At 40.0% G+C, this 20,343-nt stretch overlaps 2 protein-coding genes across 7 annotated transcripts; both read left to right on the top strand.

Annotated features, from left to right (window-relative positions):
• Positions 1 to 1,337: 1,337 nt before the first annotated feature.
• On the top strand, positions 1,338 to 4,399 carry LOC126384122 (probable thiopurine S-methyltransferase). 4 transcript variants are annotated; one of them, XM_050035053.1, is made up of 9 exons: positions 1,338 to 1,480; positions 2,215 to 2,337; positions 2,503 to 2,595; positions 2,775 to 2,907; positions 3,196 to 3,248; positions 3,344 to 3,418; positions 3,576 to 3,661; positions 3,818 to 3,862; positions 4,034 to 4,399. In XM_050035053.1, the coding sequence occupies exons 2-9, from the start codon at positions 2,240 to 2,242 to the stop codon at positions 4,150 to 4,152; spliced, it is 702 nt and encodes a 233-aa protein (XP_049891010.1). In that variant the 5' UTR covers positions 1,338 to 1,480; positions 2,215 to 2,239; the 3' UTR covers positions 4,153 to 4,399. The 4 variants fall into 4 exon arrangements, with proteins under 4 accessions (XP_049891010.1, XP_049891009.1, XP_049891007.1 ...); XM_050035052.1 differs by having other exon boundaries at positions 2,212 to 2,337; XM_050035050.1 differs by having other exon boundaries at positions 1,415 to 1,571; positions 2,212 to 2,337.
• Positions 4,400 to 4,524: 125 nt separating this feature from the next.
• On the top strand, positions 4,525 to 19,688 carry LOC126384121 (protein phosphatase 1 regulatory subunit 36). 3 transcript variants are annotated; one of them, XM_050035048.1, is made up of 12 exons: positions 4,525 to 5,639; positions 5,863 to 5,927; positions 9,031 to 9,114; positions 9,296 to 9,432; positions 9,677 to 9,746; positions 9,854 to 9,952; positions 10,140 to 10,274; positions 11,003 to 11,045; positions 11,667 to 11,896; positions 14,277 to 14,477; positions 15,718 to 15,797; positions 19,461 to 19,688. In XM_050035048.1, the coding sequence occupies exons 1-12, from the start codon at positions 5,610 to 5,612 to the stop codon at positions 19,514 to 19,516; spliced, it is 1,230 nt and encodes a 409-aa protein (XP_049891005.1). In that variant the 5' UTR covers positions 4,525 to 5,609; the 3' UTR covers positions 19,517 to 19,688. The 3 variants fall into 3 exon arrangements, with proteins under 3 accessions (XP_049891005.1, XP_049891003.1, XP_049891004.1); XM_050035046.1 differs by lacking the exon at positions 19,461 to 19,688 and having other exon boundaries at positions 15,718 to 16,280; XM_050035047.1 differs by lacking the exons at positions 11,003 to 11,045; positions 19,461 to 19,688 and having other exon boundaries at positions 10,145 to 10,274; positions 15,718 to 16,280.
• Positions 19,689 to 20,343: the final 655 nt, after the last annotated feature.

Here is a 20,343-nt window from a genome sequence, read left to right as displayed (position 1 = left end):
GCTTTTCTGTCAATTGACTGTAGCCTATTAATTGTTTTAACTTAAAATTACAGCACAACACGTCTCTGCACTACAACAAATATAGCATTTGCCATGATACCTCCTAAGCAAACAAGTGAGGACTGAGGAAAACCATGCAGTGTGGTTAAAAGTTCCAGAAGAAATCTATCAAGGTCGGTGGACTGGGAGTTAGGATTTTCTTTTTAATAAAACTACAGTTCACAAGGTCAAGAGTGAACTGTCAAGCTCTAACAAGGTTACTGTGCTTCAGGATTTTGTATTTTAGTCCAGTTTAATTTGAACATGTTCATAATACACGGATGATTACATTGATTAGATTATTCTTATTGCAAATTATGCATTAATCAATATTTGGTTTATTGACAAGTATGTTTTTAAATTAGGCTAAAGGAATTTGCTTTTGTGTATTGATGCATATTAACAATAAACATAATAGCAGAAAATGAAAATAAAAGTAAGAACTACAAAGTCAAGAAACATAGATACAGAATAGGAAAAAACCCAATGAACAAATAATATTAAAAAATATGTACACCATGTGTGTTTGAAATGTAAAAGTTATTTTAAAAGAAGACGTTTATGCAGAAATGTGCAAAATATTAACCAGGGGGTGTGCAAAAGTTCACAGTATGAAGTAGAACATTTGCAATGTAGGACCAGATGTTGCCACAGAGACAAAAGTCCAAAACGTGTGCATTACTGTAACACATAGACAGATCATTCACAGGATCTGATGAAGAAATATATTACCATAAGAAAAATATGATGTCTAGTAGTGAACAAACTAACCAAGTAGCTGGCATTGTGAAGTGATAACCACAGAGCTGTGTGGAAAATAAAGTCTGAAATCAAATCAGCACAATAGATTTGCTTGAAACCCCGTGGGGACCTCATTTGTGGACCAGCGGTCAGAGAAAAAAACAAAAACAATTAAATGTTATATAGAGCAGTGGGGTGTGCTTTGTTCTTTACTGGTTGAAATTATAAGTGTGCTCATAGTCGTTAAGCCAAAGGAGAAGCATTCAAAGTCAGGTAATGTTATTAAATCGAATGATTTCCCATGTACCTGAAGGCAGCATCAGGCTCCTCCCAAACCAGAAGTACAACCGGGTACGATGGTACTTCGAATCCCAGAATTTTGCCTGTCAGGCATGCTTTGTGAAACGTCCTGTCACTTTCGCCAGCACACGGGAGAGGTGAGTCCTCAAAGCTTACTGCCAATCTTTCATTTCATACCCATAGCATCATCTTTTCCATAAACCTAACCGATATATGGCTTTCTGGCTGAAAGTAATAAGGAAAACTTCTCTAAACAGTGAGCAGGAAGACAAACGCTTCGCCTGACAGACGTCATTCGGGACAATAAATACACATATCGATTTTGATTGAAACTGTTGTGTGTACAAGAGTGCTGCTGCTGTGTCGCTGATCCAACATTAGCTGTCTTCAGTCAGTAAAGGTACGCTCTTGGCTTTTTGTTTGACAAACATGCGGGATTCAGGGTGCCTTTTAAAAGTACTGTGGTTGGTTTTATGCCAGGCTGCTGCAGGGTAAGCATGGACGCGCGTGACATCGTAATGTGTAACTAATATAATCGCTTCTGATCATATTGTGACATGTCTGATTGATTTCAGCGTTAAAATCAGAGCAGTAAACTAATGTATCTACATTAGAAAAGACTTGTAATGTTATGCAACTGGTTTGGTAATCTCCCCCTGACGTCAGAGTGTGATTACTCACGTGACTAACAGAAATGCTGTATTACAAGAAGCTGGATCAGATAGTCCTGGCGTTTGATTATACAGGCTAAAAGCTGCAACATTACAGTTTTGCAGTGTGTTTGCACATTAGAGGGCACCTATTACTCTGTGTACATGCACATGACCTTTGCCCTCTGTCCTGTGTGCTCTGGCTACAGCTGATTCTTCTGTAATCATCTACCAGTAGAGTCAGGTGCTCTTGGGTCAATATGGATCCTGGTTTTATAACCCCATAAGCTTGTTGCTTTCTAAAGCCTTGTTTTGTCCCATCAGTTTTCTCACATGCATTCATCGTGCAGCTGTATTGCTTATTTTTGGTGCAGAAATGTCTGACTGTGTGCATCATGAGTACTCACCTCTGTCTCCAGCTACATATATGAACACTCTTCTCTCCATTCTTTGCTTTCTCTTTGTCCGTGTTATCCTCCAGTAGTTGGGGTCAGGCAAATATAACCAGCATGCTGGCACCACAGGCGGATCGGGTCATGGCACTCGGAGAATGGGAAGAACGCTGGCAGGAGCAAAGGATTGGTTTCCATCAGCCTCAAGTACACAAGTAAAGGCCTCACTTTTTATTAACCTCCTCAGTGGGATAAGGGAAAACAAAAGTTCAAAAAAGATATCAGTATAGTTGTACGTGTGCTGAGTTGTTTTCATAGAGTCATAAAGTGAGGGGTGATGAAATCCTAACTATTGTTGTTTTGTTGTTTCTTTTTAACAGGATGCTGGAGGCCCATATAGATAAAGTTCTCGCTGGACGGACAGGAGTTCGCTTCTTCTTCCCTCTCTGTGGAAAAGCTGTAGATATGAAATGGTATGGAGCTCCTCCTATATCCACTAAAGAAGATTGCATTTTTGTGTTTACATTGTCAGTTATCCTTTCTGCTAAAAAAAAAAAAAAACAGCAGTTCCTATTAAAAATGTAGAAACATCCTAGAACGAAACATTTGCTCAGCATTTGCTCCTAAATTATTTCCACTGTGTGAACCCAAGGCTGGCAGACATGGGCCATTCGGTGGTTGGGGTGGAGATATCTGAAAAGGGTATAAAGGAATTCTTTGAGGAGAACAACATGACCTACAGTGAGGAGCCTGTCCCTACCATTCCTGGAGCAAAGGTTTACAAGGTAGGAGCTCAATTAAACTAATCAATTTGATTTAAAATTTAAAAGCAAAAAAAAAAAAACAGGAATACTGTAAGGGAGGAATGGGTCTCATCACAGCTCTGCAAAGGTGAGCATCCTAGCTCAGTGTCTACACAGACTTGATACATCATCATACTGTACATCATACATTATGGTATGCTATGACAAATGACAGTAGTAAATGGGGCCCACATGTAGGAACAATAGCTGGAAAAACATGTTGCATTTACACAGACAAAACTGCAAATCTACACTGTCTTTGTTCCACAGTGCTCAGAGAGGAACATCTCTCTATATCAGTGTGACCTGTTCAACTTCTCCAGGTTAGTGAACTGTTCATGTGTTTATCCCTTTTTTAAAGAAGTGAAATTGCTTGCCTGGGTAAATGTTTAACACACTCTGTTTTCCCATTTCACAGTTCGATTGAGGGTCAGTTTGGGGCAATTTGGGACAGGGGATCTCTAGTGGCCATCAACCCAAGAGACAGAGAAAAGTACGGCGAGACTGAGCCCTCCACTGAGATTTGATATTCTTTTTTAAGGCTCAACATAGCTGATTCAATTTATTTTAAAACATGAAATGAAATTAAAACCTCTTGGATTATCTATTTGAATGTATAATTTAAATTCTTCTCTCTCATAATACCACAGGTATGCTGCTCTCATCATTTCTCTGATGGCAAAAGACTGCAGATATCTTCTGGACACGTTGTTATACAATCCTGAATTATATAAAGGTAACTGTCCATATTGTGTCTAAAACATCGGGCATTCTGTAGGGAGAAATACACATCCATGGTTTTAAAACCAAAGAAAATAATGATTAATTTTGCATGTTAAAATGTCTGTAAGAGTCAGAGTGTTTGTATAAGATATTTGTGACTGTCTTTCAGGTCCTCCCTTTCTTGTGCCTGATGAGCAAGTGAAGAGCCTGTACGGTGAGTGTTGTTCACAATTATATCATATATATATCATTATAATAAACTATAAATTAACCACAAAAAAATTAACAACACTGTGGTGCTGTAGAGAGTGATACTTGAATAGCTGTTAAACTATAGAGGCTGAGATAAATGTGTTTTTTTTTATGGTGCATTTCTTCTTCTCAGGCAACGGCTTTGATATAGAACTGCTGCAGTCGCTGGATGCCCTGACAGACCGAACACGAGCCTGGGGGCTGGACTACCTGACTGAAAATGTACACCTCATCACTCCAAAGACCATTTAAAAACTAACTTGCAAGTTAAGAGAGCTTAGAGAAGCAGATCCTGGTTATTTTATTGCAAACACATCATGCCATAGCCATTTTTCGTAATGCTTAGACATCTTTTTGATACAGTTGCAATGTGGGGGGAAGTTAAGGTCCATGGACATAAAATGTACACCCTTTAAACTCTTGATTTTCCATAAAGTCTGTAAGAACTGTAAGATACATTTTTTATGCCTGACAAAATAAAACTTGTTTTGTAACAAGATGTCCATGGCCTTTTTAAAACCAGTAGCTGTTGTGTATTACTGACAATATTAACAGTTGGTAATAGATTTTTTACACATTTTATAATAAAACTTACAACAAAGAGATCAGAAAAGCAGGTGTAAACTCTAAAATTTAGACATCAAAGCAGGAGGGAAATTGTATGATGCTCATAAGAGTTAGTTTTTCATATTTATATAGGCTATATCACACATACGTACTGCCAATCTAAGTTTCAGGGTATTAAGACAGATACTAGATGCGACATAAATTGAATTCTGTGCATTTTTGGTTTGAGAATATGCTAGTAGGGGTATGATTTGCCTTTTTAAAAGTCAAAGACAAGTTAATAATGCAGAGCAAATCATAGTCACCTTTGCCTGCTCCAAACTGCAGGTTTATCTCAAAAGTAGTGTTTTCAAAAATATTGATTTATCAATATATGCAGATTCTGAATATTTTAAACGGTTTCAAAAGTTATTTTCTGCATCATAACACTGGCACTAGCTGCTCTTTCTCACTCTGTTATTGTTAGTGTTATTATAGTGCTTCTGCTGTTTTCTGCTGTTAACCAAAAAAAGAAATGGTGTTGTTGTCATGTTACAGCCGTGTTACATTTATCATTTAACATCACTTTTAACTGGTATACCCTCAATGTCACCTTTTCCTCTTCATAATGAAAATGCCATTGAATATCAATATTTTTCAAGGTATTGTATTGAAGATAGAAATTCTAGTATCCTGACAACACCACTTATAAGTCTGTTATACCTCTTCGAATGAAGTTTTAAGTCTTGAATACTTAATTGTAGATTCAGTCCTAAAACAGATAAACTCGAGTTTTTTTTATCCTTAGACAAAAAACACTTTTTTATGAACCCTTCATGAACAAAAATCCATTACAATAAATCCTAATAGAACCATTTGCATACTTTTATAAGTATTTCAAGTCACACCTATAGAGCATTTATTCAGGACCCCTCTTACAGCTGGGATTTTCTGAGACCCCAAGCAAAGGTAATGTGTGACTTTCTTTATAGGAAAGTGATAATAAACAATTAGGAAATGTCATTAAGTATCCAGCGTCAGCGGGCAGCTCCCTCCCCCCTCCATGTTTGCTGTCGCCTGGACACAGAGCCAAACATTAGCTAACGGTGAGGAGGAAGCAGCACGAGCTAACCCTGTGACAACAGAAAGTTTTGTTCACAAAAATGCTGAAATATCCTGAGGAGCAGAGAAACGTAAGTTATCACGTTGATACATACGTACTTAAAAAGTGTTAATGACAGTTAAAGACGTGTTCTGTGTAGTAGCTACTAGCTAACCTATGACCGGTGTTTGTGCTGTAATTTTAACTTCACTGACGTTAACTGTGTTATTAGTAACGTCAAAAGGCAGTGTGTACAATTCATTTTAAAGTTACACAAATAAAGGTCTAGTTGACATTAAAGGCATACCTTTCAGGTGGGTGTCCCGCCTCCAGGCCGGTGGGTGTGGAGTGATGACACTCAGACAGTGGAGTTTGTCAGGTGAGCGCAGCTGGGGCTAATTAGCATCCTGCACCTGCACGAGACGTCCTTGAACTCACGCGATGATACAGGCCGTTTAATTGCCGTTATATTCAAAGGACAACAGCTTTGGTCCCTAAAGCCCACTTGTGACTTCAGTAAAAAAAACAAAAACTCTACATCACCTTTGCTGTGTCATGGTTCTTCCAATGAAGCTGCTTGTTACATAAATTATACTCTTATTGTAAGCCAATCAGATTTGTTGATATTGAGTTATTAAAGCACATGTGTGACATGTGCCTGCTGCTCCCAGAAGAAGTTGCAAAAAAACTAAAGTGATTTTGGTGCCCTCAGAAAACAATTTGTTTCCATATTTCTACTCCTGCTTTTGACAAGTACTCATTTGTTATCAAAATTTAAGAGATTAGTGCTTTGAATAAAACATATGTTAGAATATTACTCGAATTAGAAATATTTTTTCTTTTGAAGTCAAAACATGCCTTTTAGCATGCTAGCAAACAGCCCACATGCTGCATCAATACAGCCGCTGCATAGCATTGTTCATTGCAATGACATAAAGCATGATAAGCATGTATAGTTTAAATTTTTGTATGCAGAATATATTATTACACTGTTAAATAGATAATAAATGTGTAGGCCTATATTTATCTTTATTTATTTATTAGTTAACATTTTTACCAAGTGGGCTTAAAGGGGACAAGAGCAAAAAAAATCACACCGTTTAGCATGGATGTAAATGAGTATAGCTGATTCCTTCAGTGCATGATCAATTGATACTTTTCATGTTATGTTAGTGCAGCATATAGATTTATTTCATGTAGTTGTTTTTTAATGTCGTGTGTAGAATAAAATATTCTAACTTTTAACCAGAAATTCACTTGTGTTCCCATTAAGCCCACTTGACTGTGTTTCAATGGAGATTTTCTCCCTTTTGACTTTTGAACCATTTTCCTGCCTAACTTTGACCTCACCTAATCAATCAGCTCCATAATTCAGATAATTAAATATCATTATATCATCATTTATTATCCTTAAAATATTAGTATTGAACCTGGAAACTGTTTTTCTTTTAGTCATTAGGTATTCAGAAATCTTGCTAAAAACATCTGCACTTTAAACCAGCTGGCTGGACCAGAAATTTTGGCCAGTTCTAAATGCCAACAGTACAATGTATGATAGAGATACAGACCAAATGACAACATATATTGAAAGATGAAGTACTGAAGAGTAATTTCCATTATAATTTAGATTTTGTTCATGAGTAGTTTTTTGGCTACATTCCAAAGAAGACATGTTGTAAATTTAGCTTTTTCTGTGTTGACAACACAACAAAAAGGCTGATCATGCCTATTTCAAATGCCATTTACAGGCCAGAGGATAGGAGTGGAGAGAAAATGAAAATAGCTATTGAGAGCTAAAAGATTACAGATTTTGTTTGGTTTGGATTGTTAAGATTTTTAAATATATATATTTATTTATCAACAAATCATGAAGTGGGCTTATTTGGAACACCCATGGGCTTAAAGGGTACATTAAGTACCTATTAAGCCCATGCCAGACTTTTGACATATTTTGACAAATTAAACAATAAAAACATTAAAAATTGGTATACATGAATTATTGACTCTTCAAATGAGAGATTAGACTATCATTTTAACTCAAATGTTCTCACTTAAATTGGGGCGGTATATATTAAAAATGTCTGAAAAGCAGATTTGGTGGGCTTAATAGGGACGTTTACCCTAAATTAAGACTTTCATTACGTTATTTCCATGGTCTAGGAAAATTCTGTCAATATTTGTGAACATGAGCTACTTTTCTGTCAAAGCCACAAACCAGAGAAGTGAGTCTCCAACTTGTGATGTTGTGATGTCATCAAGTATAAAGTCCGGAGCTGCTCCATAAACAGTGAATTGGAGCCTGACAGGTAAAGTGAACAACACTGATCATCTTGTTACAATGCAGTGTTCTGTTGGGAAACCTTGGGTTCTGACGTTTGTGTGGATGCCACCTGACACGCTCCACCCACCTAAACAACAGTGCAGACCAGGCACCTCCCAATATGGCAACGGCACTCCCCAGTAGCTGTGGCCCCCCAGCAACTCAGTGCACCATGCCACACCACAAAAACTGCTCAGGAATGGTCCTAGGAACGTGACAACGAGGTCAAGGCGTTGACCTGACCTCCAAATTCCCCAGATCCCCATCTGATCAAACATCTATGGGATGTGATGGTACCCCATCTCACAACCCACAGGACCCAAAAGATCTGAAGCTAACACCCTGGTGCCAGACACCAAGGGACACCCTCCAGAGGTCTTGTGTCCATGCCTTAACAGGTCAGAGACAGGTCTGGATCCAAGGAGGACCCACCCTGGATTGGGGGTACCTCTGGGGTACCAACACGTCCCTCAAATGTTTGATCAGGTTGGGATCTGGGGTATTTGGAGGCCAGGTCGACGCCTCAAGCTCTTTGTCCCGTTCCTCAGGTCATGCCTGAGCAGTTTTTTGCCATGAGGGGGTTTATTTTGTCTGCAACGGTGTTCGGGTGGGTGGAGCGCGTCAAGTAGCATCCACATGAATGCCAGGACCCAAGGTTTCCCAGCAGAGCATTGCACTGTAACAAGACGATCAATGTTATTCACTTCACCCACCAATGGTTTTAATGTTTTGGCTGATTGGTGCACATACGCCTACACTAACATATACACTTAAACACATACCTGTGAGCATGCATACATAAAGACATGGCTGCAAATACATACACAAAGCCGAGGAGCAAGAACTGAAAAGGCTCGATCACCTTTTATCTTTAACCTGGACTCTAGAACAGTTAGAAGACCCAGACCAGCAGACCTTAGGGATCTAATATTCTATAGTCTTAGACCATAGAAATAACATGTATGAATTTTGTAAATGGGCGTAGTTCCCTTTAACTTCCTGTCAGCTACCAAGGAAATGATAAAAGTAGTTCAGTGTAGTTTCCTTGTCAGCTACTGCATTAATAAATATTCCAACAGGAAATACAAAGGAAACCATTTACAATGTTATGTTGTCAAGTTTGAAACGGTCTAAAAATTCCCCCTTTGTTTTTGTTTTTTAGTTCTGGTCCAACAGAGGAGGGCGTTTTGAGGAAAAGAAGGCAAAGTAATGTCAATTTCAATGATCTCCAACAGCGATCAGAGTGGTACGCCTGGCTCAACAAACAACTTTCTGAAGTCTTTAAATATAAATACACGCTCACGTTATGCAACTGTGTTTATGATCACTAGAGAGACAGGAGAAATGAAGCCCTACAATCAGCAGTCTTTTTGTAATTGCACACAGCATTTTGCTCCTCACATTCACAAACTGACCTGTTTCCTCAGGTTGGCTGAGGTCTGCACGTTGAACGGTAGAGGGCGCCAAAGCATTAGAAAGAGCCTGAGCCCTGCTCATCTGAATGCATACAGGGCCTCGGTGATGAAGAGTCAAGGGGACCGCATCACCACTGATGATGTTAAACGCAAGTGCCAATATGTTGTTGAACTCATAACAATAATGACTTAGTCAGTTACTCCTCTCTGTCTCTTGTAGAAGCATTGGTAATTGCTGAACGGATTGAGGTTGTTACAGTTAATTAAAACTAAATAAAAACCAAAATAGGGGTGAAAAAAGTCAACTAGACTTTAGGAACAATTTATATTTTTATACCCAGTGGGTGCCAGATGACCTTTGACCCTGCTGTGACAAAGCTCTCTCTGTTGCAGGGGTCGCTGTCAGTTTGCTACAAGAGAATTACTCGCTTCCCATTCCATTCTGCTTCTTGGCTATATTGAAGTAAGCAATACAAAGACATGTTTCATACATACATACAGTTTCCATTGTTGTACATTGCATAACAAGATCCGTCATGCATCGATACTAAATGCTTTTACTGTGTCCAGGAGTAAAGAGCTGGATGAAGTTTTGGCCGCCCTTCTCCTTTACCTGTCTTATTTCTTCGAACTTAAGTCTCTGGAGAATACATCAAAGTCATTAATGGCGTATGTATGCTGAGAATGAAATACTGTTGTCTATCATACTATAAATTGCCATCATGAATGGTACAGGCTGGTGATTATTACCTTTAATGTAATGTTTTGTTATTTTCTATCATATAGTTGATATCTGTTTTTCTTCCCCTTTTTTTTATCCACCAATGTCTCACTCCCTTTCTCACCAACCTGCCAGTGTAGACATCACCTCAGAGCACAAGATGATGATGGAGGCTTTGGCCAAAAAGGAGATTGCTCAAAAGAAGCTGGCTGTTTGCTACTTCAGCTTCATCATGGACCTGGAGTTGGAACAACATGCGTCAAATCACAAGTGAGTGCTTGTTCAGAGTTAGAACGGGTGATAGTCAGAGCAAGAAGTATTCTTTCTGCAATATTTTCACTCAGGTGTAGTTACATTCAAGCTGAAAATCACAGATAGAACAGGATTTGTATTGATCAGATCTGTTTCATTTGTGGAATTCAGGAAAATCTTTATAGTATGTATACTTTGAAGTGTTGTGATCATCTGAATACCACTGTACACAAATAGGTATCATCCAAAGTAACCTTATTTTAGTATCAAATTTTAGCCTTGTACTTCCCTGGAAAGTGCTGTCTTGTCCTGATACAGTTGATGAACAGTAAAAAAAAACAGGGACCTTAACTTTGGATACACATACAGTATGTATGCACTATGTAGAACTCAGATACTGTGCACCTTTTGAATTGAATTAAACTGCAAACAAGGTCTCAAGCACACTAGATTTTTTAATTAAATTTGGATCTTTATTTCAGATGTTTTTAATGACTTGTGCAATTTTTATTATGTCTTTTGCTTCTTGATTTCCTGGCTCATATCTGATCAGGCATGGTTTCTTGCACACTGGTTATTCTTTGTTCTCAGATCTTAAAAAGTTTTGCTCGCAATAAAGTTACTGACTAATGAAATATAGCTCTCTGCTAGAAAAACATCATCATTTGGATTCAAAATGTTTGATCTAGTGCTAGAATTACCATGTCTGCCATCAATAGAAACCAGGTTCTGATATATTTTCACAGGGGCCTGATGTTGTCAAACAGTACAGAATGGCTGCTGCATGCGGTAGGTGCAGTAAGACTCCTACAATGTATTACAAACATAATCATCACCTTAATTGCAAATGGGCTGCTCTAATTAATCCAGTAAACCAATCCACTCATTTAAAAAAAAAAAACTGGATAAATTTGACTCGTAACTCACCTGAAATTTTTTTCCCCTCGCAAAACCAGCCAGTCGAAACATCCCAAACTGCACTGCCTCACCTGCACCGAAAAAAAAATGAAGCCTTCAGCTGGTCAGAGTGAAGGCCAGTTCACCATCTGTGAATACAGACGGCAGTGAGCAGAACAGAACGACATTGAGTGCTGGTTATGCCTGGTGGCCTTAATGAATTAGTTAGTGGGAGGAGATGTTGACTCAACACAGGTACTTTGCTTTGACAGGTTCCCCCCAGTATTTAGCCAGGTGGGTGGACAGGGAGAGAAATATCACGCTAACAGCAGCAGCCCATTGCCTGCTCTGTATGTGACCTTTTTTAGGATAGACATAGCTGACCTTTTGTGAATAATCATTCAATGAATCCTTGAACAAAATCAACAGATTACTAACTATTGAATTAAGGAAAGAGTATAAAGAACTCTCAGTGACACTTCTCACTTTTTCCCTGTCACCCTCTGTTTCTAGTGCTTGTACAGCTTTTTCTGTTGTGCGGCCTGGGTGACGTTTGGCAGGAAGGACCTGAGGGACATCCAAGAGGAGGTGGGGCGTCTTTTGTACTCCGACACCTTCAACACAGCAGTGAGGAAAAGGTCTGATGGGGCCTCAGGAATGACCTTCGCCGATGTTAATGGTTCAATGAAGACGGGAGAGGCTGACCCCAAGGAGACAGGAAGTAATAGCACATTCAAGCACAGGTATGTTGAAGCACAGTAAAGGTTGGACAGAGGACAGGTGGGTTGTTAGAGCATTTTTGCTATAAACAGCTGCCTGCTGCTGCCACAAGCATTTCTGATGAGAGTGGTGAACTAAAACAGTGAAGTTACAGACCTGAAAAACAAAAGAATTAGCTAAACAAAGCTATAAAGCTACATAGAGCTAAGGGTAACTGACGGTCCTAAGTCCCGCCCCTTTTTGCTCTGTGCTCCAATAAAATTAGAGCTCGCTTGGAACCTCACTCAGCTTAGGTAGATATGCTATGTGCTAGGCTAATCTATATTAAAAAGAAATTAAAGATGGTTTAAAGTTGTGGCTGAGGGGCCTATAAAAGTGATACTTGACACATAACATTGGCGTCACAATGTTCACGGACACATTACGTTGTATAGTCACATGTGAAGCAAGATAATGTTAGCCAAACACTAGCTAACATAGCTAGCTAATGTGGCTAGCTAATGTAGTTAACTGCTATAGCTACATCAAGAGGAGTTAGCCTTATGTGAAGCAAGATAATGTTAGCCAAACACTAGTTAACATAGCTAGCTATTGTGGTTAGCTAATGTAGCTAACTGCTAAAGCTGCATCAAGAGGAGTTAGCCTAATGTTGGATCACCAACGTTAGCTAAGTTTCCTTCCTCCTTATTTCTGTGGTAAGGTAAAAGAGATTTGGAAAAGGACAATTCGGTTGTTTGCGGACATATTTTTTAAGATGACATAAATTATCGTAAGCCAGAAAAAAAAATCAAGGCTAACATTCATTTGTTTATATTACATCTCTAAATGCCCAGACGCAACAAAACAACATCAAAGAACTAATGGTGACGGTGTCTCAGCCAAAAAGTCGGCCAGAAAGACTACAGCCAATGGCCAACTTGCACATAGGTTTTGTGCCTGTGTTCGAGAAAATAACTCCAGCAGGCAGTGGTTATCTGTATTCATCATTCACAAAAAGGAAACTGGAACAACAATAACAACAATACAAACAATTATGAACCATTTCTGCCAAAGACCTCAATAGCTAAAGAAATCTTAATATAACAAATTTGTTTTGATCTCTAAGTATAGCCTTCGTTTGCTTTCCCCACTTCTGTTTCTCTTCTTGTGCACTGAGCTGAACTGCCAATCAGGGGGATTTAATTCACAGATGGGCTCCGCCCGCTCTGGCGCCGATTCAACATGCTGACTCGGCTGAAAAACAGGGGACTAGTGTGGGACACACAGCAAAAACTAGGGTGTCTGACGCTCACCGACAATCAGACATTGACCAACCGGTGACCGTCAGTTCAGTGTGTCAGGGCCCTATGGCTGTGTGCCACCCCAAAGTAACTATTGGTGCTATTAAATATACACAGCGTCTAGCGTTCCATTGGGAAGCTAGTCTAAGCTTGTCTAAGGGGGGCGGGACTTTGGATTGGTCAGATCTCTGTGGGCACATCACTTCTAGCAGCGGCAACTTATAGAAGCAGTCATTTGATCTATTGTTAATGTAAAAAAAAAGATTATAGATGCTTTAACAAATATTTTCTATTGTCTAAACACCAATATGTTCAACTAGTCTGACCCTGCTTTGACATTTTACAGAGTAAATAACTTAATAGCTCCGGCAGTAGAGTTGTCTGTTTGACGGATGTCATGTCAGACCTCCAACTGGAATATGATGATTGATGTCGACAGATTCATAGCTTTGTCCGATAGGAGGGACGCTCTCTGACAGCCTGTTTTATGTTGCTTTGCTGTGTCTGACACGAGATTGGCAGTTGTGTAAGCTGTCAGAGGCCCAGTGCTCTTTCCTGCTGTCAGGTTGAGACCAAACAATCAAAAGCTGGGCTCGATGCTTGCTCTCCTCCCGAGGGTGGACATACACAACATGAATCGGAGTAGCGTCATCACTGCTTCCAGCTGTCTTGCAGACTTTGAAAAGATAATAATAAAAAATCCATTACACCATACAGTATATTTTTTTGTATTTGCACCTGGATATTGAAGTTTGGCAGCTTTCCTGGTTAATTAGTTCTGGATATTTGTTTTAGTTTCCACCATAATTACTATGACACTATGGAATATGAGTCAAATGCTTATACAGCTGTTGTCTGTGCATGAATGAACTACTGTACTTTAGTATTATAATATTTGGTTTAACTAATGTAAAACAGGAAAATATTAAGTTTGTTCTCTTTTTATTCTACCAGTTGAGTAAGTAAAATGCTTTAAGATTTGTACACACTCATGCATGATCTCACTTGTTGCTCTCTGTGTTCCTTCAAATATGTCTTTTTTACATTTGCATGTTTCCCTATGGTGTTTATAAATTCATGCATTCTTTTGTGCCCTGCTGCTTGATCTGACTTTCTCCCCCAGAACGTCCCAGAGGTGTCCGGCCCTCAGCAGTATAGTTAATCAGCGTTCCCCACTGATGGTATCTCTGCTGCCCTCGCCCAAAGAACGATCACCCCATCTGTTCCCCAGCAGCCGGGCCAGGAGGCAGAGCCTGCCGCAGGCCGAGCACTGTGACACCAAGGCCTTGACGGAGCAGCTCAACGAGCAGCTGGCCAGTGTCAGGTGGTGTAAAACATCACAGAATATGTCACATATACAGTAATACTGAGGAGGTTTGATCAAGGGTATGATGGATCTGTTTCATGACTGCCATATAAATAACACAGACATTGGGCCACCCCCTGCACCCTCTCCTTACATTCATGTGGAGGGTCCACCACATTAAGTGCCATCCCAAACCAATTAGCAGGGAGCGGAGGTTGGTTATAAAACCCTCCAACAGCGAGTCTACATCAGTGCTGACTTACTTAGCATGTGCAGTGTTGTGTTGTGCTCGTCATGGAAGCTGCTCTGTACAAATATAGGGTCTGTGCAGCTAAAAAAACAACCTGCTCAAACTAAGGTAGACACTTAATATTGTCAGGCAGCAACTTAAAGATCACATCGTATTTAGGATCAAATAAACCCTTTTGTAGTGTAGAAAATGGTAGATGTGGTCATTTGATTGTAAAGCTTTTCAATGTCAGAAAAAAAGGAGAAGATATTTTTACAGAAGAATAAAAAGAAAGACCATCTTACCATCTAAAAAGCTTGGGAGTAAGTATTATTATTATTTTATTTAAGCCTTTTTAAATTGACAAAAGGATAATACTCATAAATTCAGGTCAACAATAGCAGCACATTTGAGGAACATAAAACAGAACAAGTTTTATTTTTCTCCATGGTGAAAAGTGACAACAGTTTCTAATTCTGCCGGAGAGAGTTTGTTGTTATACCTTACACCTTCATGAGGGGTGCTTCATTCAGCTTTGAGTGTGACTACAGAGTTACACTCTGTGGCAGCGTGGGAGTAGGGAGATTCTGGTTTGAGAGAGGCCTGGAAATATTCCAAACAAAACTCACTGAAACATACCACTGATAAACTATGATCTTCTCAAGTGCTCGTAGCTAACTTGTTTGCGAATAGTTGTTCACTTGAGTCATCCATGTGAGGATCCCGTTGGTGTTGTATTTTGGGCATTTTATTTCAAGTTTGGTCCAATGACTTCAAAGAAAGATGTGTTTTTTATCGTACAGGATGCTTGACTTTCTTGACCAGCCACTTGCTGGTCCACCATCCAACCAGATCTTTAATTAACTGAAAGCGTAGAACACTTCATAGACTAATATGTCTACGTATGTAGCGTTATTGTGTTTATTTCATGTATGTATTTGTGCCAAAATTACAGAGAAATGACTTGAGTTCTCTGGCTTACTTACTTACCTTTCCAGCTTTCTTTCTTTCTTTTCCTCCCCAAATCAGCTTTGGGATTCTTGGCAAGCCGTTGAAGCACTTCAACCGCAGTACCTTGATACCCAATGGAGGACAGAAAAACAACCGAGGTGAGGGTGACAGCCACGACCCAGAGAGTGATGTTAATAACAACAGCGAGGATCATCCTGCAATCCACGCTGGAGGTAGCAGGTCGTCCTTAATGGGACCCAAGATGACAGGCCTCGCCAGATACAGCAGCACCACCCACATAAACACCAGAAACTCTGCAGCTACCGTCCCTTGTCACACTGACTGTCCCTTGTCTGTGACAAGGATGTAGTTGGAGCACGCCATGTCACTCCCACTAACCTACCCGACTAATTTGCATGCTACCAAGGTATAGGAATTAGCTATCAGGCCACTATGTAAACTCTTTTTTCATGAGGCCTACAGATAAGCTAGATCTTAAAGAAATTATCAAAAACATGAAAAATCACATACAGCGGGGCTGCTGGGATATGCAGTAAAATCTTGATAGCTATAAAAAACTTCACTGTAAAACCACTTGCTCATTGTATTGATTTGTCTTTACTTCATGGTGTTGTGCCAAAAATGACCAAAATTGCCAGAATCATTCCTATTTACACTATTTACAAAACTGGTGACAAAAATGATATCAGTAATTACCGTCCAATCTCTGTTTTACCAACTTTATCTAAAGTACTGGAAAGAGTTGTGTATAATAGACTAAGTGATTATTTGGATAAGCTGCATATTCTCTTTAGTTCTCAGTATGGCTTCAGCAAAAGAGTTCAATATGCATGGCTATTTTAGATCTCATTGAAAAAATGAACGATGCAGTTGTTAAGGGAAATTGTGGTGTTGGCATCTTTTTAGATCTCTCAAAGGCATTTGACACAGTTGATTTTGATATTTTACTGGGGAAATTGAACCATTATGGCATTAGAGGAATGGCACATAGCTGGTTTAGAAGCTACCTTTCTAGTAGGCAACAATTTGTAAATATAAATAACCAAAAATCGCAAAATATGGATATCAAATATGGAGTCCCTCAGGGCTCAATTTTAGGGCCATTACTCATTCGTAAATTCTTCTAAAATCCTACACAGTCATTTTTGCTGATGATACCAATTTATTTTTATCACAAACAAATACATTTGAATTACAGGAATTACTCAACGCTGAATTACAGAAAATTTTGGTTCAAATGTAATAAGTTATCTCTCAACATCAGCAAGACTAATTTCATTGTCTTTACATCCAATAAAAAGCCATCTGATATGGATCACATACGTCTCAAAATAAATGATAAGGAGTTAACTCGAGTAGCCTCAACAAAGTTCCTTGGGGTCCTCATAGATGAGTCCTTAAATTTTAAACTGCATATAGAACATTTAATTTCCAAATTATCTAAATGGTCTAATTGGTCTTTTCTTCAAAATAAGGTATCACCTTCCTTTATCAGCACTTCTTTCTCTGTACAAAACTCTGTTTGAACCATATATCAACTACTGTAATGTCATATGGAGCAATACCTTCCCCAGTTATTAAAAAAATTTAGAAAAAAGATAATTCGAGCTGTGTCTTGGTCCGAATATAATGCCCCCCTTCGGCTCACAGAGATAAATGTGTATCAAAATGCATGTATGATGTTCCAGATAATCCATAAAACAAATTTAAGGTTGTCTGAGCTTGTCCCAGTCTGCAGTCCTGGTCATGCTTATGACACCACTTATCATCACTGGGAAGAAGAGAAGACTTAAAAGTACTAGTTTTTCCATTGCTTGCAGGGGTCCGCTGCTCTGGAACGAGCTCAATGAGAGCTTGAAAGTGTTGAAATCCATCTCCACATTTAAGAAAATGCAAAAAAATCAAACTACTAAGTTCATATTTTTAACTATTTTGTTATGTCCTAAAATCATGTGCTCCGAGAAAACTTATGTCACTGTGTTTGTTGGTATGTATGATGTTTTTTACCTATGTTTACTATGTACTGTATATTGTTTTGTTTCGAAAATACCCAGGCTCCCTCTAAAGGCTTTTAATAGCTTCTTGGGAGACCTGATTCACACACGCTGTTAACTTCATGCCTGTATGAAGACATTTATGTTGATTCACCTGTGTGCGTGTGTGTGTGTGTGTGTGTGTGTGTGTGTGAATAAATCAAATCAAATCAAAACAAAATTCACCTTTTAAGTTAACTTTCTGGCCTCTAGTTTCCCGGCGCGGCGCAGGGTGGCGAACCCCGCGCAGAGTTAGTTTCGAGCAGCGCAACCCGAGGCGCGCTCAGTTTGGTAGTTTGGCAGACCAAGGTGCGCTGAGATGGGTGTGGCGGCGCAGTGACAGTTTTGTGCCAAAAGGCTTCGCCAAAGGTGCACTAAAAGCTCGCCAGCTGAAACCAGGTCTACTGTAGGCGCAGGTGGAGCGCAGCTGGTGTAGAGGAAGTTTGGCTGACCGGCGGACAGTGCCCACACGTCACCAAAACCTCACAGGCAGGTTTCCAGAATATCAGGCACATTAACAATGCAATAAATACCCACAAAAAACACTATTCAATGCAACTATCTGCAATCAGCACATAAATGTATCTCTATATCGACTGTGCCGTCACATCTGATGTCAGATCAAAGGGGATTGGCACCGTTTGGCACGTGTAATGGAAATCCGTGGAGGTCTGCTCGCAGTTCCGTATATTCGGACACTGCGAGCTTGGACCTCCTGGACCAAAACATCAGTTTCCTCCTGGGAGAAGTTAGGCCGTCTGATGTTGCTGCTCTCTTCTGCCATGGCGAATTGAGTAAACTCTCATTACGCCTTCACGCAGCGCATTTAAGGGCGAGGAGAGGGGCTCATTTGATTGGTGTGATGTGTGTAAAACCCACTGTACGCCTTCTCTCCTCCCTCTTTTCGACTTGCGCAGGTAGGAGGGACGGAGGGGGGAAAGAGGAGTAGCTGCGCCAGGCGCACAGTGTGCCAAACTTGCAAAATCCACCTGGCCACACCCAGTTGGCGAAGCTCAGGTGCGCTGCGCCTCTGCCTCGCCCGGTCTGCGAAACTAGAGGCCTCTATGTTGCCAGACAGACTTTAACCTTTTCGGTGGACTGCGGGTCGTAATATGCCTCCAAAGCCAGCAAAACAAGCCAAGCCTGGACCGACTGACTCACAAACGCTACCCAAAGAGGATGGCAGCGAGCTAACGCTAACCTCAATAGCAAGTCTGCTGGAAGAAAACAGGCTAGCTATCTCCGCCGAATTCCGCACATCCATGGCGAAGCTTGAAAACAAGATTGATCTCCTTCAAGCCACTGTAGGCGACCACTCGACAAAGATCTCAAGGAAAATGCCACCCTCTTGGGAGCGGTGTCTGCGCGCTATGTCTTCTCCTTCACTGGGAGCAGTCAACAGCAACCCGTGTTGCGGTTGGCTGGTCCCAGCAAGGGGTTGATGTGCTGGGCGGTGTCCGAAATCTATGCATTATGTTCATGCACTATGGCCCCTAACATAAGCTTTCGATAGCTTCTCAGGGGACCAGTTCACATACTCACCATTCTCTTTTCTGCTGGAATATTATTATGATCCTATGCACTTGAATGATTTGTTACTGCACTGTGCACTATGTAAATTTTAAATTGTATACATGAGTATATGTGAACAAACAAACAAACAAACAAGCAAACTGAATGATGTGTATGTGTGAAAGCGGCAGAATGTTTTGAGTGTGAATGTGCTTTTGTCAGTGGCATAACACAGGTGTTGCATGTGTCTTCCAGATGCATTCCTCAACACAGCCCACAGGGTCAACAAAACAAGAGAAAGACTGAGGTAGTGAGTACAGTTTTCACTCTGCTTTGCTCATGTGGGGCTCATTCTCAGAAGCACCTCCCTGCCTGTCATCACACACAAACCATATTTATCCTGATTTGCCTCTGAATTTAAATCAGTTTTGTAATTGCCAGCTGGTGGTGCTGTTGAATAAAATATAATGACATCTATAACAACTTTGAAGGTCTGTCCTTTCTATAGAGTCTGAAATATATTCAATTCACATGAAAATGAAGGAGGTCCAGCACATTGCATAATTCATGTTGGATAATATGTATTTGGGAAATCAAATTATGCAGCCTTCACACACTGTTTATTTGTCGTCCAGATCAGTGTTCACCTCTTTTTAAATGTAGATAATTGAAGGCTTCCCTTTGGACCACTGAGTCATTCTGTATCCTTGTCCTGCAACAGGCTGACAGTAACATAACACACACACACAAACTCGCACACACAACACTCTGGTCAGGCTTGGTAGCAGAAGGGGCTTTGCCTTCACCCTAATTGGCTGTGTAATCTGGGACATCAGGAGTAGAGTTAAGCCCTCAGAGGTGGAGGAGGAGGAGGCCTGAGACTCTCATGTATTAGGGTGGGGGTTGGGTCACAAAGTATATTGTAAATTGCTTTTCAAAATTACTCCCCCTTTTTCTCCAGGTCTTTCCGTATAATTTGGTTTTTCTGCTGTTGTTTGTTCCTATTGAGGTCATAGAAGATGAAAACCTTGATGAGGACAAAGAGAATTGTTCAGATCAAATGGGACTTGTTACTTTCTCCCCTCTTCTGCTGTATTGTCTTCATCCCCTAATGACTACTTTCACTGTGCCCTGTGTA

This window comes from Epinephelus moara, chromosome 22, assembly GCF_006386435.1.
Source record: "Epinephelus moara isolate mb chromosome 22, YSFRI_EMoa_1.0, whole genome shotgun sequence".
Classification (NCBI taxonomy): domain Eukaryota; kingdom Metazoa; phylum Chordata; class Actinopteri; order Perciformes; family Serranidae; genus Epinephelus; species Epinephelus moara.
Note: the sequence above shows the minus strand (reverse complement) of the source record. Positions and strands in the feature narration are given on the sequence as shown.